The sequence below is a fragment of the Eptatretus burgeri genome, chromosome 2 (assembly GCF_056783735.1).
Source record: "Eptatretus burgeri isolate ZD-2024b chromosome 2, Ebu_testis_v1, whole genome shotgun sequence".
NCBI classification, from domain to species: Eukaryota; Metazoa; Chordata; class Myxini; order Myxiniformes; family Myxinidae; genus Eptatretus; species Eptatretus burgeri.
Window position 1 is genome coordinate 139,716,826 of NC_140962.1, and position 21,328 is coordinate 139,738,153.

At 42.1% G+C, this 21,328-nt stretch overlaps 2 protein-coding genes across 7 annotated transcripts in view; both read right to left on the reverse strand.

The window, feature by feature from the left end:
• Positions 1–3,308, reverse strand: part of LOC147033323 (15-hydroxyprostaglandin dehydrogenase [NAD(+)]-like) — a 66,715-nt gene extending 63,407 nt beyond the window's left edge. The window contains exon 1 of the mRNA XM_085871538.1: positions 3,032–3,308. Within this exon, the coding sequence (XP_085727664.1) occupies positions 3,032–3,250 (219 nt within the window). The 5' untranslated portion in view covers positions 3,251–3,308. The remainder of the gene's footprint in view (positions 1–3,031) is intronic.
• Positions 3,309–15,322: 12,014 nt separating this feature from the next.
• Positions 15,323–21,328, reverse strand: part of LOC147033325 (5'-AMP-activated serine/threonine-protein kinase catalytic subunit alpha-like) — a 51,833-nt gene continuing 45,827 nt past the window's right edge. For all 6 annotated transcript variants that reach the window (XM_085871543.1, XM_085871544.1, XM_085871540.1 and 3 more), the window contains one exon: positions 15,323–15,552. The gene's annotated coding sequence lies outside the window, so the exon portion shown is untranslated. The remainder of the gene's footprint in view (positions 15,553–21,328) is intronic.

Genomic DNA, 21,328 nt, shown 5'->3' on the forward strand with positions numbered 1-21,328 from the left:
CCGTGATCGTGCCAATCGGCCCCCGCGTGGGATAGGGTTGCTCGCCAAATTCGACCTACCCAAGTACCCACACGGAGGGTAGACCGGGCGATCGCACCTCGCCGCAGGTCGACTTCGGATACGGGCCACTTAAGCGACCCGTTCCGTACTATCGGGATAACAGAGCGGTGTTATTCGTCGGCCTCGACGGTTCGATTAATTATCGGGCGTCTTAGCCCACAACCAACCCTTTACGTGAAGCAAGATGGGGATTCAATGAAAGAAATGACGAAGCGAAGCGGGAAAACAGTTCAACAATAAGCACATTTATTTCGCGATGAACGGAAAGCACACATATACAATTCCACCAAAAGCACATGTAAAAGAAGAAGGCAATGCAATATTACACAAAAAGCAAATGCAACAATGCAGATCTATCCGACTACCGGGCACACGGCAACACTTATACAATTTTACTTCACAGACGGCGCCGACAACACATATTCCCAAAGCAAAAGAAAAGAGAACCACCCTCCAGGATGAGGGGGGGTAGGCGGGCCTGGGGCCGAGACCGTGTCGGGCCTACCCGTCTGATGATGAGACGCGGAGCGGAGGTGGTGCCTCAACTCCGCGGGCCTCGCGGACAGTGTCTGGTAGGGGGTGGGAAAAGGGGCCCCCTTTTGTCGCACTATCTCAGCGCGGGGGGAAACAGGAGGGGGTTGCTGATGCTCGGGGAAAGGAGGATTTAACCCTGTCTCGGGTCCCACGGCGAGCGTCTTTTCCTCCACCTCGGTCGCGTTGCTGGCCTCTCCCTGTGCCGCTCCCGGCACCGACGCGAGCACGCCCTCGTCCGCCTTCGCCGCCGTCACCTCTCCACAGCTCCGTCCTCTTCACTCCGACTAGTACCACTTCTTTCCAGCTCCACCGACGACTCCTTTGAACTCCGCACACTCTCAACTCAACTTCCAACTGAACTCTTTCTCCCAACTTCCAACTGAACTCTTACTTCCCTTGTCTGACGAACGCAGTCGTTTTTATAAGCCCCGTGGCTTCGCTCTTTCACCCTTGACCCTCTGCCTCCGACCCTTCACCTCTCTTGCTGGCTCCCCATTGGCCCGAGGAAAAGTGGGCGTGAATGCTTTTTGATCCATGAATTTGCATATAGCGACCGCCCTCCAACGCCCTGGAGGCGGGGCCAAATCGCCCCTCGCTCACCGATTGGACGGAACAAAAGTGGGCGTGAGTCGTTTTTGATCCGTTTTTCTGCGGAAAGTCCGTGATGTTTTTGAACACGCTGCTCGGTGCGCGCCCCGCACGAGTTCAGCATCGGTGCCCACGAGTGGCGCGAGATGACGGTGATGCGATGGTGGCGAGTTGTGACGGTAAAGGTCGTGGCGGTTGTGGTGAAGCGGCGTTGTGGTTGGTGGTTGTTGTTGTGAAGCGGCGTTGTGGTTGGTGGTTGTTGTTGTGATGGCTGTTGAGACGTGGTTGGTGGTGGTAATAATGGCGGCTGGTCCAAAATAAAGATAGTAAAAGAAAAACGGCTATCCTGAAGAGTCGCAGCCCGCATGAATGACATTTATTCCCTCTAGACAACGGGTTTGGGCCTAACTACACATGTACTTACAGAGATATCTCACCTAAGGGACCTGAATGGTGGTTTGCGAATTTGGTCAACCACAACAATATGTTACATTACCTACTGCAAATGCTTTATCTCCCGCTCTGTCCAATGTGGTTATGAGCTTGTCACGTGTAATGTTTGTGTATAATGCAGAAAAATCATAAGTTGATTAACATTTAGCCTTACCCTTGTTATTATTAATGTTGTGGATACTGTCGATTACAGATTTGGAACAAGAGGGGGAGCACTCGGTAGAGTGCAAAAACCTCCGCCGCCAATACTGCTAGGTCACTCAAGTGAACCTGATATCCTATTCATTAAATTCGACGTCAACAGTGCTCAGTTATAGTTTGCAACTTTCCCTTTTACATACTCAATTCATTCGTCATAACTAGATTCCTTGAGACAGAAATTGATTTACGTGGGTATATCCACCTGAAGTTCCAAAATCAGCTGCAATTATAATTTTGGCATGTTTTTTGTTGGAAATCACTTATAACATGAAGAAATGCAAAAAAAAAAAAAAATCGAAATTTTGTTGAAAAAAGTTGCAATTTTTTTTTTCTCGAACAATTGTTTTTGGGTGGGGGTTGGAAATCACTTAGAACATGTAGAAATGCAAAAAAAAAAAAAATCAAATATTTTTTCAAAATGGCCGCCATCGCGGCCATATTGGATTTTTGACCAAGTCCAAAATCTGATGGCATGATCCTTGGACCATACCTAATCCCCCCACCAAGTTTCGTCGAAATCCGTCGAGGAGTTTTTCCGTAATACTGTTCACAAATATACAAACAAACAAACAAACAGACAGAAAGGGGTGAAAACAGTAACCTCCGATGGCGGAGGTTAATAATTAATTATCAATGATCCAGAGTTTTTTTTTTTTTTTTTTAAATACCAGAATAAAACCTCACCTTTTCATGGTAGTTTTTCAAACATTTATAAATCAGTTTCATCGCCCCTGCCAGACTACCTGACAATGTTTTCAAACTGCATCGTCTACTCGCGATGATGAACCTCCCTCATCCTACAAAGGTCTTTTTGTGCAGTTTTGGGAGCCAATAAACGAATGGTAATTGATGGTGTTCATCTGGAACTGACAGTCTTCTCGTTATTGAATGATCTACAGCTTACACTTTACAAAACACACACACACACACACACACACACACACACACACACACACACACACACACACACACACACACACACACACACACACACACACACACACACACACACCTTTTTGGACAACTAAACTTTACAGTTGGTCCTTTACCCAAATGGAGGTGGATATATAATTAGAGCCTTGGGAGAACTCCGTGCTCCCTTCCGAAACCAGCATACGGAGATACCAACACACCAGGTACTGTACTGTACTGTACTGTACGGCGAACAGTACGGAGACGTGCTCAGTGAACGCACCTTGGCACCTCGACGGAGTAGCGCGTCCACCAAGGCTGCTCCCAGGCCTTGAGCCGCACCCGTGACCAACGCGGTGGATCCGGAGAGCGACATCGAGCACTCCACCTTAACTTGACCTCCCCGTGCCGTGGGGGTAGTTGAGCCAATCCCCACGTTAAAAGATTCTGTATTCATGGTGATCGAATTTTGTGAAACTAGCAGAGGACCCCCCCCCCCCATACGGACGATATGTTGTTCCAAGCGTGAACACGTTCTTCTGATGCACACCTTTATTTGGGCGGTGTATAGGCAACTGACAGCTCTGCATACGCAAAAATAATAATAATAATAATAACCAGGGTTACGTGCATGAAGGAAAAACGTACCTACTACAGTACTGTCTACAATTATTCAAATCATCTCACTGTACTGGAAAACGTGCGGACAGGAATACTGTACGGACTGTAAATGGTGGGGACTTGTAATCCCCTCCCCACACCCGGAGGTGGCGCTGCACGACACACATTTACAGAGAATTTACGTCTCACCCCCGAAAATCACCAGCACAGATGAAAAAAACAAACACAAGTCCCTGAATTATATATAGCAAGTGATTTCAACGTCTGACATTTATCAATGTGCGCTGGCTGCATCCTTTTTTTGAGTGAACTCATTTTTATAAGCTTGTTCTCACCGCACAAGTAGGACAAGAAGAGCAGGACATAGCAGTAACATGATAAAAAAAACATGCAATGGAGTTCGGTTTCACTGGATCCGGATCATGTTGGTCAGCTGTATTAAATATGGAATAGGCAAAGCCGAGAAGCGAACATAGAATTCTTCTTACATATATCAAATTAAAGTCTTTTTGCTTTGAAAAAATAAATATTACCTTAACATTACCTTCACAACAAATACTACACCGCCTCGAACAGGATCTAATATAAAAAAAAAAACATCCTCAACATTACCTTCACAACAACAACTACACCGCCTCGAACAGGATCTCATCTAAAAAAAATTAATATTACCTCAACATTATACCTCAACATTACCTTCACAACAACAACTACACCGCCTGGAACAGGATCACCTCTGAATATAAAACATCCTCAACATTACCATCACAACGACAACTACACCGCCTCGAACAAGATCTCATCTAAAAAAAAAACATCCTCAACATTACCTTCACAACAACAACTACACCGCCTCGAACAGGATCTCATCTAAAAAAATTAATATTACCTCAACATTATACCTCAACATTACCTTCACAACAACAACTACACCGCCTCGAACAGGATCACATCTAAAAAAATAATATATTACCTCAACATTATACCTCAACATTACCTTCACAACAACTACACCGCCTCGAACAGGATCTCATCTAAAAAAAATTAATATTACCTCAACATTACCTTCACAACGACTACACCGCCTAGAACAAGATCTCATCTAAAAAAAAAAACATCTTCAACATTAACTTCACAACAACAACGACACCGCCTCGAACAGGATCTCATCTAAAAAAAAAACATCCTCAACATTACCTTCACAACAACAACTACACCGCCTCGAACTGGATCTCATCTAAAAAATTAATATATTACCTCAACATTATACCTCAACATTACCTTCACAACAACAACTACACCACCGAGAACAGGATCTCATCGAAAAAAAAAATATATTACCTCAACATTATACCTCAACATTACCTTCACAACAACAACTACACCGCCTAGAACAGGATATCATCTGAAAAAAAAAAATTCCTCAACATTTTACCTCAACATTACCTTCACAACGACAACTACACCGCCCAGAACAGGATCTCATCTAAAAAATATATATATATATATTACCTCAAAATTACCTTCACAACAACAACTCCACTGCCTAGAACAGGATCTCATCTGAAAAAAAAAATTTCCTCAACATTTTACCTCAACATTACCTTCACAACAACAACTACACCGCCTAGAACAGGATCTCATCTAAAAAAAATAAATATTACCTCAAAATTACCTTCACAACAACAACTACACCGCCTAGAACAGGATCTCATCTGAAAAAATAAATACCAGAAGCGAACGTAGAATTCTTCTTACATTCGCTTCTGACTTTTCCTATCACTTGTTCACAACTGTATACACAATTTCCGGTTTCTTCGGCCTGGATTCGGGATCAGCGATCAAATAACGTAAATCACGATTAAAAATAATTTTTTGATGATGCGGGAGATATCTTTATTAAAATCAGTGGACGAAATATACACCATGTGTGATATTATTTGGGTCTTTCATGTCTCCGACGATGCCTTTATCTCCCGGCATGCATCATTCCCCATGGCAAAAACCGGAAACAAAAAAAAACCAGAAGCAAAAAAAAAACGGAAGCAAAAGGGTGATAGCTGTACTGTACTGAAATGGGAGATGCTTAGCAGGCAGACACGAAGCGGAGGAACAGTCGAGCCGGGCTGTGTTGCACGAGTGCGAGCGCGGGCGTACTGTGCCCGCGGCTCCCCTTTATTCCGTACTCGGTACACTCACGAGCCGGGCGACTCCAGCATTACTACGACGCCTCAGGCGGCGTGCACACCTCCTATCCCTTGCCGACCCCCACGGCCACCCCTCTCATCATCACGCCCACCATGCATCATCACCATGCCCTTCCCCATAGGCCCGCAGACTCCACCACACTCCTCCCCCCTAAAACTATGATTATTAAATGATTACCATTATAAGAAGCATGCAGAACATGAAGGACTTCGTATAATAATCATGGAAATAAAATGAAAATAGCAAAGTATAATAGCACACCACATCATATAATGTGTCGATGCGAGCGAGTGGAGCAGCAAAGGTCAGGTCTGACCGCGTTACCGATATGAAGCAGCAAAATGAGAAGCACAGCAGCATTACGCAGCAAAAACGCCCCCAGGCGGCCCATGCTGACATGACCCTCGCCAAGGTCATAACGACCTTTCGAGCCAACCTCCTCCGGCCCCATCAAACGCCTCCGGCCCACTCCCCCCAGGCAGACCCGACGCAGATAAACATCCCGAGGCCAGCAGCCCGCTATCTGGAAGTCGTGGCGCCAGCCTTAGACCTTGGCCGGGGGCACTGAACAGCGCCGCTGGCTGCATGCATTTAATGCGCCAAAACAACTCACGCACCACAATCAGTTGAGACGCCAACGCCCGTCCCAACGGCCTTGAGCGAACACAGAGAGTTGCACTCGCAATCAGAGGTGGGGGTAACGCCGACCAGGGCACCAGTCTTGGTTCCGAGTCGATCTCCGAGACCCACACGGGTCTCGCTAGACGGGAGCAACTCCACTTAAACCACACTGCAACCATAGGCTCGTTATAAATCATTACGAATAATATTCGAAGCATCGCAAATTCATTTTTCCGTACAGCGCGCTTTTTTGATAAAATCCCAGCACATGACAAAGCAATTACCTGCGGCCTGGAGCAACTGGAGGCCAACAAACCTTCTTTATTCGCCCCCACATCACATTGATCATAACACCAACTCCATTGACTGATCCCCGCCAAATCCACTTTCACATGAGAACTGCTGGCATTTATTTCAACAACGTTAAACTGCATCACTAGAGCAAGGAAAAACACATATGCCCTGAACAACAACCCACAACCCACATCACGAGTCCGCTTCTTGGTTGTCGACTTGATGTTGCGACTCGCGACTCCCTTTAACGCCACGGGCCCACCGCCACCTGTTGAAGCTGCCTGAACCACACCGATGCGCATTGCCTCACGAACCCTGCCGAAGCGCGGGAACTCATCGCGAGAGCTGATATGGCTCTCGCCGCTCCTGGAGCGCACATCATCGCCGCAGGCAGCAACGAACGGTGGCTCCCGCTGCATCGACGCGGCCCCCGCCGCCAGAGCCTCGCCCTCGGTACTCAACGAAGGTCTCGAAGAGAGCACTGGCACATCTGGAGGCACGAACCGGAACCCGTTCCGACCCAAAAGGGTCCGGCTCGCCGAGCCCGGCTCCTGCTCCGGCTCGCCGGCATCATCATGCCCCGGCTGCAGGCTGATCTCCAGGTGCCCCTTCGCTCCCGGTGCGATCGTGCTGCGGTGCCCCTTCGCTCCCGGTGCGACCGTGCTGCGGTGCACGCCCTCGTCCCGCACCGCCAGGCGCGCGAGTGAGTGTGAGTGTCTGCTCGACAGATGAAGCAATCGCGACCGCCAAGTCGAATGGGATGTCGGTCAACCGTAGGATGGCTGCTCGCAGACCAGAAATAAAACGATCTCTGAACCATGCCGGACGCTCCTCTGCCGTGAATTTGCACGGCACAGCCGAATGCGATGCGCGGCCAGCACGAGTGGACTCAATTCGACACCCGATCCGTGCCTCGCTCACTTCCCCCCCCCCCCCCCTGCCACTGATCTTGTCATTTCCGGATCAATTGCAAGCAGGTTTCGACGCGGGACGGAAGGATCGCCTCGCACACCGCCATCTATGACCGCAACAATGGGCGATGACCCTCGGCCCACACACCGTAGACGACCTCGAGAGCCCAGACCGCCGTCCGAGTGATTGCATTGCCACGCTCGCCCACGACCCGCGCCGCAGACCGTGCGCATGGCCGTGCGTGCCTGGCCCATCGGGATGACCCCTAGACCATCTGCTGTGCCCCGACCATCGAGACCTCGGACATTCTCCAGAGCTTGCGCGACGTCCAACGCCGCGTTCGAGCCGAAACGTGTATCCTCGACAAAACGAACAAGAAAATGAACCAAACGAACGAACGTTGCCCACTCGACGTGGCCGAAGTCGATTCCGACGAAGGCGGGCACGCGTACGTTTGCCATGCACCGACTCTTTGCCATGTTCGCGCTGGCGAGACCTTTGGCTCCGTAGCTTGGAACCGCACGGGTCATTTGCCGCCCTTACACACGCCGATTCGAAGATCCTCGTTCGCCAACTGTAAAGGAATGGATATTTAAGGATATTTATTTTAATGGATGTAAAGGATATTTAAAGGAAATGCTGGTGAAACCTAAAGTATACTGTTGTTTGTGTGTGTGGTGATTTCTATTTCCAGGAATTTCACCCAAGATGGAAAACATCCATCGTTTGATCCTCGGTGCTCCTGTCAATTTTTTTGAGATTGTATAAGTAATAGACAGAATGAGTTGTATTGCGGTCAGACACACACACCAAATTGCGTATTTCAATATGATGACATGGCCATGGGTGAAACTTCCTTTTGTGTGCGAAAATCCGTATTTTTGTAACGACTCATGTGGAGGTGTCCATATTTTCAGTGTCAGAAAAACATGCCACGATTATAGGTAACTAGTAGATTTACCTGGCGTTGTGTGGGAAGAAAAGCATGAATAAGTAACACTTTGTAGTCAATCACATAGACTAATTAATTGATTGGTTGATTGGAGCTCCGTTTCAATTTCCATGTGCGTCCATCCCTGACTTCGTCTGAAGAAGACGTGTCAATACAAATGGCTTTCCCTTTTGTATTTTGATCTTCCTCTTGGTTTTGTTGTATATCATTTGCAATTCAGCATCTAATAAGGCTGTGTTGGATATCCCATTAACAATCTCACTTGTTACACCACCTAATTTTATATTTCCCCATAGCCGATGCAGACAGGCTTTGTGGGGACGGGACGGGCAGATGCTTTCTCGTTTGATTTCAACCCAAACCGGCATCACCTCAACTCACTGTTTTGAACCATTCACCACACTCCCCACCAGCTCTCTTGCCCCCTTCTCAGTCCACGGAGCTCTCCTGCCCCCCCTCGCTCCCCCCTAGGCAGGCAAAACTACATGCTGCCTTGGTTTGTAATAGTGGGGATTAATTTACCGATGCAATGGTATTTGAACAGTAAAAGTGAATATTGACTGAGGGCTTGCTATTGGGTGAGGGGTGAAGGGGAGAAGAGAAGGACAAATTTACCCAGGCGAAGGGTGCTTTAACCTCAACATTGCCCAGGTAAAAATATGGAAATTGTAATTTCTACTATAAGGTCAACTAGGCAGCCGCCTAGGGCGCAGACCTCAGAGGGGCGCATTACTGACCCTTAAGGGTCACAGTTTTATGCAAATTATTGTTTTAAGAAAACACACAATAAAAGGAAAATATAATATTTCATTGTTCATCATAGTTTAGAGTTCATTGTAAGTCCATAACTAGTTTATTGTTTTCAACACTAACAATACTGTTTCTTTATTTATCTATCTATTCTTCTTTCTTTATCTATTCTATTCTTTCATTCTCAGCTTGGTGACAAAATTTGAAAAAGGAAAAGGCATGCAAAATGAGAGTTTGATGTGTCTGAAATTGAAACTTTAATGAGATTTTTAAAAACTCCGTTTGTCTGATTTTTGTTTGTTTCTCTGTTTGACTGGAAGCAAAATATTGTGGTAAAATAAATTTAGCAGTTTCGAGTTTTGTGCTTTTTATTTTTTTTCTACAAAACATCTGTTTTGAAAAATCGAAGTTGGCAATTTTTTGGGGGGATGCAAGGAGCTGGCCTTGCCTCGGGCACAAAATAGTTTGGTGCCGGCCCTGTCTGCTGGTCGCGGTGAAGTTTGTGACCACATGGATACGAGACCAGGAAATCTTAACAAGAAACTTTGCCCCAGGAGGAGGCCATTTGACTCATCGTGCCTTTGCTGTACAACCACCACCACATTAAATAAATCCGTCAGACTCTCGACTCAGTTTCACTGGGGGAGGAGAAAGGATGAGAAAAGTGTGGCAGGCACAGGGATTATATAGAGTGTTATAAATGCAAATAAAATCAATATTTTAAAATTCATTTGGTTATTATGACTTGCAACTGCATGTGGGATGATATGTGTTCACTGACCCCTGCTGGAGGGGGTAGATAGAATTGTTAATGCTGTTAGTCTCTTTTTCGAGAACATTACCAATTTTAACCTTCACTGGGGATTTGCCATTAAAGCCATGCCAAAAATGGTTTCTCATGTGCTCAATCTCCACACCAAATGTGTTTTGACAGAACAACAGATTATTATAAGAAGGCGGAGGATGACGAAAATGGAGAATCGCAGACAAAAGATTCACTGAAACATGAAAACGTGTATAGAAATAAAATAAATGTACACGTACAATCCGATATAATGAAAACCCAATTAGTACAGGAAATATAATCGATTCAAAATGGTCATGAGTGCACAACAGGGGGTGCCAGGTGAGGTCTTTTGGGCAGACATTATAGCGTTGAGTCCAGTATTTGCCAAATGATGAAATATGCAGAAAACATAAAGGGATAGATGGGTAGTGAATGCTCTGGTTTACACTGGGGCGAGGATGATTCCTGTAAACCGCTCCATTACATGACCGTGAGTTTAATGGGGTAGTGAATGCTCTGGTTATACTCCACGAGCAAGGGCGATTCCAGTAAACCGCTCCAGTATATGAATAGTAAGACTGCCCCCTTTAAACACTTGTATTAAAAGTCCTGTAAAGGTATGTGGTATTCAGTAATCATTTCTTTTTTGACAAAATGCTGTACTCACCGAAAATAATCTTCCCAGGAATGGATGTTTAGGTGAAATAAAATAATTATTCCCCAAATATCATTCATTTTCATGAGATTTTTTTGTTGTTGTAGTTTGGACAGGATCACCTACAAAATGCATATTTTGACATCATTTTTTCAAAATTTTCTGGTGGAAAATGCCCCCAGCCCCCACAGTAAGAAATCATTTTGCTCATTACTTTTTTTTTTCCAAAAGTTCTGCAGTTTGACCCATGCATGACACTTTCCATGTCTCGCTTTCAGAGGAACACCCTGCACCTGCACCAGCAATGGAAGTTATGGTAAGTACTTTTAATATGTTGCATTTATATATAATGTTTTATACACATTGCACTTCGATTTACTGTCATTTTTCTTTTCCCATTACCGTGCGTTGTTTTCTCCTCAAAAAAGGGGAAAAACATCATCTGGAATGCCCTCCCGAGATGATGCTTCTTAAATGGCAGTTATTCAGCAGGGATATACAGCTCTGCAAATTGTGTGCAGCGAGGGTAATAAAAGCATTATACAAAAAATTTAAACAGGATCTTAACTCAAGTTGATGACTGTTAAATGTATTAAAAACAGTGGTTTGCCATTCACCCATTGTTTGAGAACAGCTCAGCTGGAGTTGACCTGACTTCACTCACAATTATTGTAACTCTTAAAAAATCATGCGGGTGTCAATTTTTTTTTAACTGGGCTTACCCAAACCCAAACAGCTTGATTTGGATCTGTCACATTAACAAATTGAAATAAATGACATGCTGACATATACCATCATGAGACATACGTTGGACATTGTGCATTTACCCAGGAAAAAAAAATCTAAATCTAAAATAATGTGCTTGTTCTTTCTCTTCATATTTTTAGGTCAAAGAAGTGCTGAGGAGCGATCAGCATTTTGCAGAGCTCTGCAACCAACAGTGAATAACCTTCGACAATGTAAGTTGTCAGTTTAGGTCACTAAAAAAACAGTTTTTGCATTTAAAAAATTTCCAAACATTAGTATTGTTGAAAATAATAATTTGTAAACTTAGTTTTAAGATGGTGAAGAATCATTTTTTTTTTCTAAAATTATAATCGTTTGTTTTTCCAAAATATATTGAGTGTGTGTTTTTAATTACAATCCATTTTCAACATGGAAGCCTGTGTCATGTCATTGAATGAATTACCAGGATAATGTGTTGGTCTTATTTATTTTAATTTCTTGATTTTAATATTTCAAGCTTCGTGTCGTCGATGTTGATTCAACACCATCTTTAAAATAAGGGAAAAAACACAATGGCCTATACACATAATAACATTTGCTAGTCACAATGTTTATTTTAAGTAACAGCCTTCCAAAATTTTAACATAATGAACAGCTTAGCCAGATGGTGTCAAAATATTCATCGATGCTTGTGGCTGCTATACGTTTGAAGAAATCAGGGGAAAATGTGTCATTTTAAGTCATGTGAAACACATGCAATTTCTTGTCAGCATGGAATATAAAATTAAATGACTCCATGGTGTCAAGGGGACAGTGCTGAGAATAAAATGATTGAATCAACTTGTACGACTTAGAATAAAAGAAATAGCTGGGATGTTAGGACCAACATTTCTATATCATGTCCTTAAAAAAACAATACCCAAATAATTTTTATTTTGAGTCATAGATGTCTGGAATTTTAGCATATTTATGAGTCCTTGCTTGCACTCTCACAAAGCATCCATCGATGATTATGGCTCTTATATTTATGGAGAAATCAGGAAACAATTGTCAAATTCAGGCTTATGAAAAGCATGCAATTGTCCACTGGTTTGGCAGGGCCCCATCAGAGAAGCAAATTAATTATGAAGAAGTCATGTAACTACATTCATATATTATGTTTCAGCTTCATAGTCCTGAGTCCATGCAACACCATGTTGAAAAGTGTAAAAATTAACACAAGACATTTCAGATTTTCATTTATAATATATTTGTAAAAATTTCGAAAAACATGTTTTCACTTTGTCATGATGGGGTATTTTGTGTAGATCGGTGACAATTTTTTTTAAAACAACCCATTTTAAATTCAGGCTGAATGTGGGAGGAGGCATATCGGTTGACATCGCGATCTCGAATATTGCCGTTCTTGTTTGTATATAAAACAGCTCGTTTTCATAACCCATAAATGGAAGAAAACATTTTCAGAATTCAGACGAAATTAGATAAATGCAATAGCAAGTGAAGTCACATGTAAACACAAGGTTATCCAGTTTTGGTGAGTTTCTCAAACTATATAGACTTGCCCACCACAAAACTTCATCATACTAAAAATAATAATAATAATTAAAAAATAAATAACGAAAAAAATTCGTTAAGATATATGCATCACCCAGATGAAACAAAGAATCCAGACAGTCATTGGATTATAGAGTCATTCCATCTGAAATCACCAAATTTAAGAAAATGTTCCCAGTTGACCCCCTCAGATTTACTTTAAACTTTCATAAAATAGTTCTCAGGTATCAAAATGAAGCTGCATAAAATTTTAGGTCCATTGATGCGGTCAACTCCGAGATATTGAGGGTTGAAAATGTGGTTGTGGCCCTATTTTTTGGTCGTTGAGAGCATCACAAAATGAACGGCTACTTTTAAACTCCCACAACTTTTTAAATATTAATGCTAGAGCCTTGAAATTTTCAGAGATTATTCTTCTATAACTGCTCTGTAAGAAACAAACATAAAACTGAGGATAACTCTATTAAATTTTATGACCTGATCAGTTGAAATCCAGAAAAAAAAATGTTGGTTTTGTATAAAGTCCCAACTTTGAGACCCCATATATTTTTATTGAACTATCCCAGAAGCTTGAAATTTTTTCATGTAATAACTGTATGGTAGTAGTATTCAAATACATGTTTACTTTTCTTAATCAGTCATATATATAAGACAGTCATGATCCCTCAAAAATTGAAAATTTTCATTTTTCCCCGAAATTCAGGTGAGGAATGCAAATATATGACAAGGTATACCACTTCAAATTGTTCACCATTGGAAAGAGCATATTCAAGTTTACAAAAGGGTCAAATATCAAAGTGGTATATTTTAAAATACATATATATTTTCTATTTTTTTTAAAAAACTGTTGTTAACACAGTCGTGAATACATGAAGTGTGCGCATGGTGTGGGCACCATGGTAATCATGAATGATTAGTTCTATGATTCAAATTAATAATACAAAAATATATCACATACTGTAATAACAATGTAATAAAACATTTCACGTAAATGATTTGAATAGGTCCTTGATCTGGTTTTCCAAGTCAGGTGCGAGCTTGTACTGCCTCCTAGTTGACATTCGCGGAGCATCAATAACTTTCATCACATGGACCAAAGGAACCCAACAAATGTCCTCACTTGAATGTAACTATATACACTGCTGACATCAGCAGATCAGCCACTATTCCTGAGTTCTATTTTTAGCCCCAGCCAGATTAGTTAAGCTCTTGCTATTTACAAATGAGAAACAAAGAATAACAAATTCAAATTTCAAAGTATTGTGTTCATGGTATCCTAATAGCAGATGATATGTATGTACATTGTATATACATGTACTACACATATGTACTACATGTAAAAGGACTGTTCATTAAATAGCACACACAACGCACACAGCACTGGCAGAACATCATTTATTCAAATATTTTTAAAATATTGATAGAAACATTATACCACTTTGATATTTGACAGGGTGGAGAGCGAGAACAAAGGAAAGGGAGTATGAATAAATATAAAAATATGGAAACCAGTGAGATTAGAAAAAGAACAGAAGTATTACAGAAAATAAACACTCAATGCACAGGAAAAGAAAGAATTCACAAGTCTATTGAAAATATTAATGTCAAGAATAATGCCTTCAATGTCGTGGAGGAGATTTAAACGAGAAACCGAAGAGGAAGAAGGAAAAGATAATGTTATTGACGATGTTGGTGTTTTTGACTTTGGTTGAAGCTTTGCAAATTTTTTTCCAAAATAAATGGAGAGAATGAAGGAATTTCTTGGGACACTTTAGATTTTTTAATTAAGATGCAAATGCATATGAATGGAAGCCAAAGAGGTTTCACACTCGATCGGAAGTTTTCTCAGAAATAAATACAGTGATGGTAATTTATGTTCTCAAGTGTTCATAGAAAACTGACAACAAAAATATCTCACATGTGAAAAGTAAAAATGAAAGGCTTACACAAAAGAGGATATGTTTGGTGAGTGGCATTAAAGAGTAAATTCATTCATAAACATGGAGGAGATACAAAAAAAATTTTGTTGGGGAGCAAATTTACAAAAACTGGAATTTCAGGAGAAGTAAACCTTCCAGGATATTCTTTCTGTGGTCCGGGAACAAAGTTAAAAGAAGGAAAGTTTATTCTAAAGGGATTTATTACACAGGGTCTGCTGACTGAATTGAACTCAATAATGATAAAGGATACAAATATGGTTTAACTGCATCAGATTTGAGGAGGAGATATGCAGGGGTTGTTCCTTTCAAAAACAAAAGAGGTAAGACTCTGATGTTAGCCTTCAGTGGTATATTTCGGAATAGTCGAAGAAAACCAAAGAAGTTACGGACTGATGAGGGAAAACAGTGACACAACAAAACATTGATGAATTCTCTTTAAGATGATGGCATTACATTATACAGAATCTTTAATGAAGGAAAGGCAGTTGTGAATGAGCATTTTAATCACACTTTGAAAGAGAGACCACAGAAAAAAATTCACTCAACTCAGTCCATCTCAATGGGAATCTTTAATTCAGGATTTTAGAGAAAATTCCAAGAATGCAGTTCATTTCTCCACAAAATAAAAACCAAGAGAAACATTCAAATAATGGAATTAACTTTTAAAAATTGTTGATGTTTTGGACACAGTTCCTTGGATGGGTTGAACTCTTGGATGAGTTGAAGCAGAATGTGCAAGGTAGATTGACCTGGTCTGACTTCAAATTGATGATCTGAGATGAGGCTGTTGGAGAAAACGAATGATTTTATGTCAACTGCGATGATTGATTCCATGACCTTGCTGATGACTGGAAGCAAGCTAATTGGTCTGCAGTCAAAGGGATCCGTTTTTGATGCAATGATATGATGTTGGCTGATTTGCAAGGAGAAAGAGGATGACCGAGGGTAAATGAGAGGGTGAAAAGGGCTGAGAAAGGCAGTGCAAGAGCAGCAGAGGAGGTTTTTAGGAAACGTGAGCTGATGCCGTCAGGTCCATCAGGTGGGAGTGGAGGGGAAGCTGGAGCAAGAGGTATTGCCGAGGGTGTGGGGGAATTAGGGCAGTGAGAAATAGTCAACTTTCAGACCAAAACAAAAGTGAACACGAACAGCACTCTGATGTCACGATATCGACAGATATGCCTCAGACCACATAATTACATTATTATACATATGCTTGTACAACGTTTGAGTTTGAATCCCTTCATGAGTTCTTCACGATCACATTTTTACCTGACATGACCTTTGACCTCTTCACGCAACAATCTTATCAGTTTATGTATCCATCATTCTACATACTTGCAGCAAGTTTGACATGTATCCCATCCGCTGTTCTATAATTATCACAGTAACGAAAACCTCTCACTTTTGACCTTTGACCTTTTGATGTCCCCATCTAATCAGTTCAACTTTGCATCATACTGTATACTTACACCAAGTTTTGTCAAAATCCAATCAATGGTTCACAAATTAGCATGGTAGCATAATTTTTATCTCACATGACCTCTGACATTTGACCTTTTGACCCCAACCAGATGGATGGAAGGACGGACAGACAGCCAGATGAACAACCTGAAAACTTAATGCCTCCAGCTGCTGCGTCAGTGGAGGCATTGAAATTCTGGTACCTGAACCACTTACATTGTCATAATGGCATTAAATACATGCTATTTGATGTCCAGTGGGACCCTTCCGTTTTCGAGCCGACATTCCCCCTGTGCATTGCATAGGAGGTGTCACCACATCAATTGGTGTCACCACATCAGTTGGTCAACTGATGGAGCTCAAGTCAATTGAATTCCATTTCTTGAACATCTATTGAATTTGACCAATTTGATCATTTACAGTGCCGACAGAATGTATTCACACCCCTTGACTTTTGTCACATGTCGTTGTGTTACAGCCTGAAGTTAAAATAGATTGTCTAAAAAAGATTTGTCCCCAATCTACACAAAAATACCACATCATGACAAAGTGAATACATGTTTTCAGAATTTTTTCGAAATTAACGAAAAATGAAAATCTGAAATGTCTTGGATCAATAAGTATTCAACCCCTGAGTCAAGACTTTGTCGAAGCAACTTTGGCAGTGAATACAGCTTCAAGTCTTCTTGAATGTCTGTATCAGCTTAGCACATCTGGATTTGGGGATTTTCTCCCATTGTTCCTTGCAGATTTGCTCAAGGTTTGCTCAAGATTTTCTCAAGGATGGGGAGTGTCAGTGTTGGACGGGGGGGAGGGGGGTGGTTCCAGACAGTCCCATTGGCGAGACATCATGAGTGTGACATTTGTCAGGATTGAAAGACATGTTTCAAGAGTTAGACCAGCTTGTGATGTTATCCAGATCTACAGCGAGTGAAGAAGCTGCTGCTTGCTGATCTGAGGGATGACAGATGGTACGGCAGAGGGTGGAGTCATCAACAAAGACATTTGACTGTATTTACCTCCATTAATTGTTTCCTCCTTCACGGTGGGGATGGTGTTAAATGATTAATGAGCTGTGCTCAGTTTTCATCAGATGGAGCAGTTTGCATTCAGGCCAAAAAGTTCAACATTCATTACAGCAGAACACAGAATATTTTGCCTTATTCTTTCAGAGACTTTCACGTGCCTTTTTGCAAACTCCAGGCATGCTGTCATGTGTCCTTTTCTCAGGAGTGGCTTCAGTCTGGCCACTCTCCCATGAAGCCTAGATTTGTGAAGTGCTCCAGGGACTGTTGTCCTTCTGGCAGTTTCTCCCATCTTAGCCAAGGAACTCCGTTGCGATGTCAGAATCGTAATTCGGTACTTCGTCACCGTCACCCAATTGCTTAGTTTTGTCAGATTGCTAGCTCTAGGAAGAGTCTGGGTAGTGCCATATTCTTTCCATTTCCTCATGATGGAGCTCACTGTCCTCTTGGGAACTTTCAACACTCTAGAAATTGTTTTACACCCTCACCCCTGATCGATGCCTCCTCACAATTCTATCTCGGAATTCAACAGACAGTTCCTTGGACTTTATGGTGGAGGTTTTGCTCTGACATGCACTTTCAACAGTGGGACCTTGCGCAGAAAGGGGTGTATCTTTCTAAATCATGTCCAATCAATTGAATTGGCCACAGGTGGACTCTGACTAAGTTGTTTTGTTGTGTTGTTGTGTTGTTGTGTTGTTGAGTTAAATAATGTCCAATTTGAGCTCAATTTGTGGTGCCATCGCAAAGGGGTTGAATACTTATTGACTCAAGACATATCAGCTTTCAATTTTGTTGAATTTGCAAAAATTTCTGAAAAAAAAGAATTCCACTTTGACATGATGGGGTATTTCGTGTTGATCAGTGACAAAAAAAATCTCAATTAAATCAACTTAAATTCAGGCTGCAACACAACAAAATGTGAAAAGTCGAGGGGTGTGAATACTTTCTGAAGGCGCTGTACGTGTCAAAATATCATTTCAAAAGAGTACTTTTCCAATTCTTATTTTAACCTGTTTACATGGCATGGAATCACTTAATTTGGTATGTGTACATCCAAAGCGGTTTGTATTCATTGAAAATGTGGTTTTTTTAAGCCAGTGTGACCATTTGGCTTGGAGTTGTCGTGGTCAAGATTCTGGGAAATAGTTGAATTTCACTTCAGTTAGGAATAATAGTGTTGGTATGTTGAAATATCATAATTCAGGGTGCCTGATGTTTGCTTAATGGTTAGGTTGGCAGCTTGGGATATTAGGATCCAAAGATCAAATTCTGCTTTTCCATTGAATTTATACCGGGTGGGGTTGACTCAGCCTGTCATCCTTCTGAGGTCGGCAAAATGAGTATCAGCTTGCTGGGATGATTGAGCCATTCGAGTATCCTGCGTTGGAGTGGCGACCTATCCAGGATTGTGCCCAACAGCCCAGGAGACTGCTTCGGCAGCACTGTCACTCTGTGTAGAGTATGATCCCAATGGATAGTTTGGCACATGGGAAGCATGCATGAAGGTATGAGCAACTGTCTTACCCAATTTCAGGTTCTTTGATGAAATAATAAGGCCACAATAGGGACCGGTAGAAAATGGAGAGGCCACAGACCTCTAAAAGAAAATTAACAGTGGAGTGAAAATCGAGTGGAAAAAAGTGGAAAATTCTGTGATTCAGAAAACAACGTTGTTGTGGAAATGACTCTTTGGGGTTCATTCAAGGAAATCAGACAGGTGAAGGTCATTTGGCCCATCGTGCCTGCACGAACACCATATTAATTTATCAATACAAGATCCAAAGAAGAAAATGCAAATTTTTATTTTTGTATTTATTCTTTATTTATTTCTTGTTATTATTTAAATCTATTCATTTTAAGTTTTTGTAGTTTTTGTATTTTTTATTTTTCTTCCCCTCGAGGAAGGGGGCATGGGCTTGGGGAAAGTACACAACATCAACCACACAACACCACAAGAAGAGGCCCCCACCAACAGCACTCCGCACACGTGCACACAATCACCCATCAATGCTAAAACTACCGAAAATTCCTGTCAGGATCCCTCAACTCCTCTCTCTCCATGACTTGCAGGTACCTATCTAATTATAATTTAAACTTATCTACTGTTTCTACTGCCACTACCTTTACAGGGAGGACATTCCATGCATTAACTACTCTCTGAGTGAAAGACCCCTGTCTTACTCCCATCTTAACTCGACTCTTCTTTACTCTCAGGTGATGGCTCCTGGTCCTATCACTGTCTACTCTCTTGAATAATTCATCTGCACTTATTTTAACTATACCTTTCATTATCTTAAACATCTCCGTCATATCTCCTCGTAACCACCTCTTTTCCAGTGTATAAAACCCTGTCTCCTTCAGCCGCTCCTCGTCGTCGAATCCAGCGAGGCCCGGAATCAATTGTGTAGCCCTGCACTGAACCCTCTCGATGGCATCTATGTCACTCCTGAATTGTGGTGACCAAAACTGCACACAATATTCAAAATGTGGCCTCATGAAATCCCTGTACAAATGTTAACAACACCTCTTTTGATTTATAAATGATCCCCCTCCGAATACAATCTAAAACCCTATTTGCTTTGCCAAAAGTTGCCTGGCATTGTGCTGTCTGCTTCCCTCCCATATCTATAACCACCCCCAGACCCTTATTCTGTGTGACATGCTCCAAAATTAACCCTTGCATCCTGTATTCTCTATTTTTATTGTTCTTTACCATTCCCAACATCTTACACTTGCTCAGGATAAATTGCATCTGCCAATCTTTTGCCCAATCGATACAAGTATCAATACTTTCCTGAATCTGATCACCACCCCCTATGCTATCCTCCTTACCTTTGTGTAATCTGCAAATTTGGAAAGCTTACTCTTCACCCCATTATCCAAATCGTTGATGTGAATAATGAAGAGTAATGGTCCGAATACTGATCCTTGAGGTACCGCACAACTTTCCAGCAAGACATCCTCCCACTCACAGCCACTCTTTGCCTTCCATTACGAAGCCAGTTTACAATTCAATTAGCGATCTGACCAGTCAATCCACAAGATCTCACTTTGGCGAAGAACCTCCGATGTGGTACCTTTTCAAATACCTTCTTCATGTCTAGAGACACCATATCCACTCCCTTTCCCTAATCCACCCAATCAGACACTGCTTCATAGAACTCTAAAAGATTTGTCAGACAGGAACTATCTTTGATTAGTTTGTATTTATTTAAATGGTTCCTCCTCTGCTCCTTAATTAATGTCTCCAATACCTTCCGTGGTCCTATCCTGTTGTTTTCATGTGACATCCTGAAAGAAAGATTTGGTATTATGTTTAATATTCTCAACCATGTCCTTCTCATTTTCTCTTTTGGCTTGCCGAGATATTTTCTTCACTTGCTTCTGCTTACTCCGACAGTGATATAAATCTAACTCCAGTCCTGTTATTTAAAACCTAATAAATGCCTTCTGCTTCTCATTAATAGCATCCTTTATCTCACTGCTCAACCACCCTGGCCTCTTTCTGTTTCTAGTTTTACATCTCATTGGAATGTACTTACTCTGCACTCAACACATTTGGTCTTGAAAGGTTTCCCATTTCTCTGATGCTGATTGTCCTGTTGTTAGAGTCTCCAAATCAACATCACCCAATTCAATACTCATGTCCTCAAAGTTTGCCTTCCTGAAATCAAACAACCTCACTCAACTATCCTGAACTCTATGGATGTGAGATGTCAGACTTGGACTCTGACCAGGTATCTGAGGTGGAGACTTAATTCCTTTGGTACCAGGACTCTTTGGGGAGTCCTTGGCTATTACTGTTCAGACTTTGTGTCCAACAAGCGGTTGCTGAGAGACTAAAATGAGATTAGTTACCCGCATAGTCCATGAACGTCAGCTGCGACTGTGTGGACATGTGGCTCATTTTCCTGACACTGATCCTGCTCACCAGATTCTGTCAGCAAGGGAGCCTCGTGAGTGGAGGAGGCCAATGGGCCGACCCCATGTCTCTTGGTTGCAGCAGGTTGATCAGCATCTCAAGGAGATGGGGATGGGCCAGGCATCTGCCTGGTGGATGGCCAGACTTAG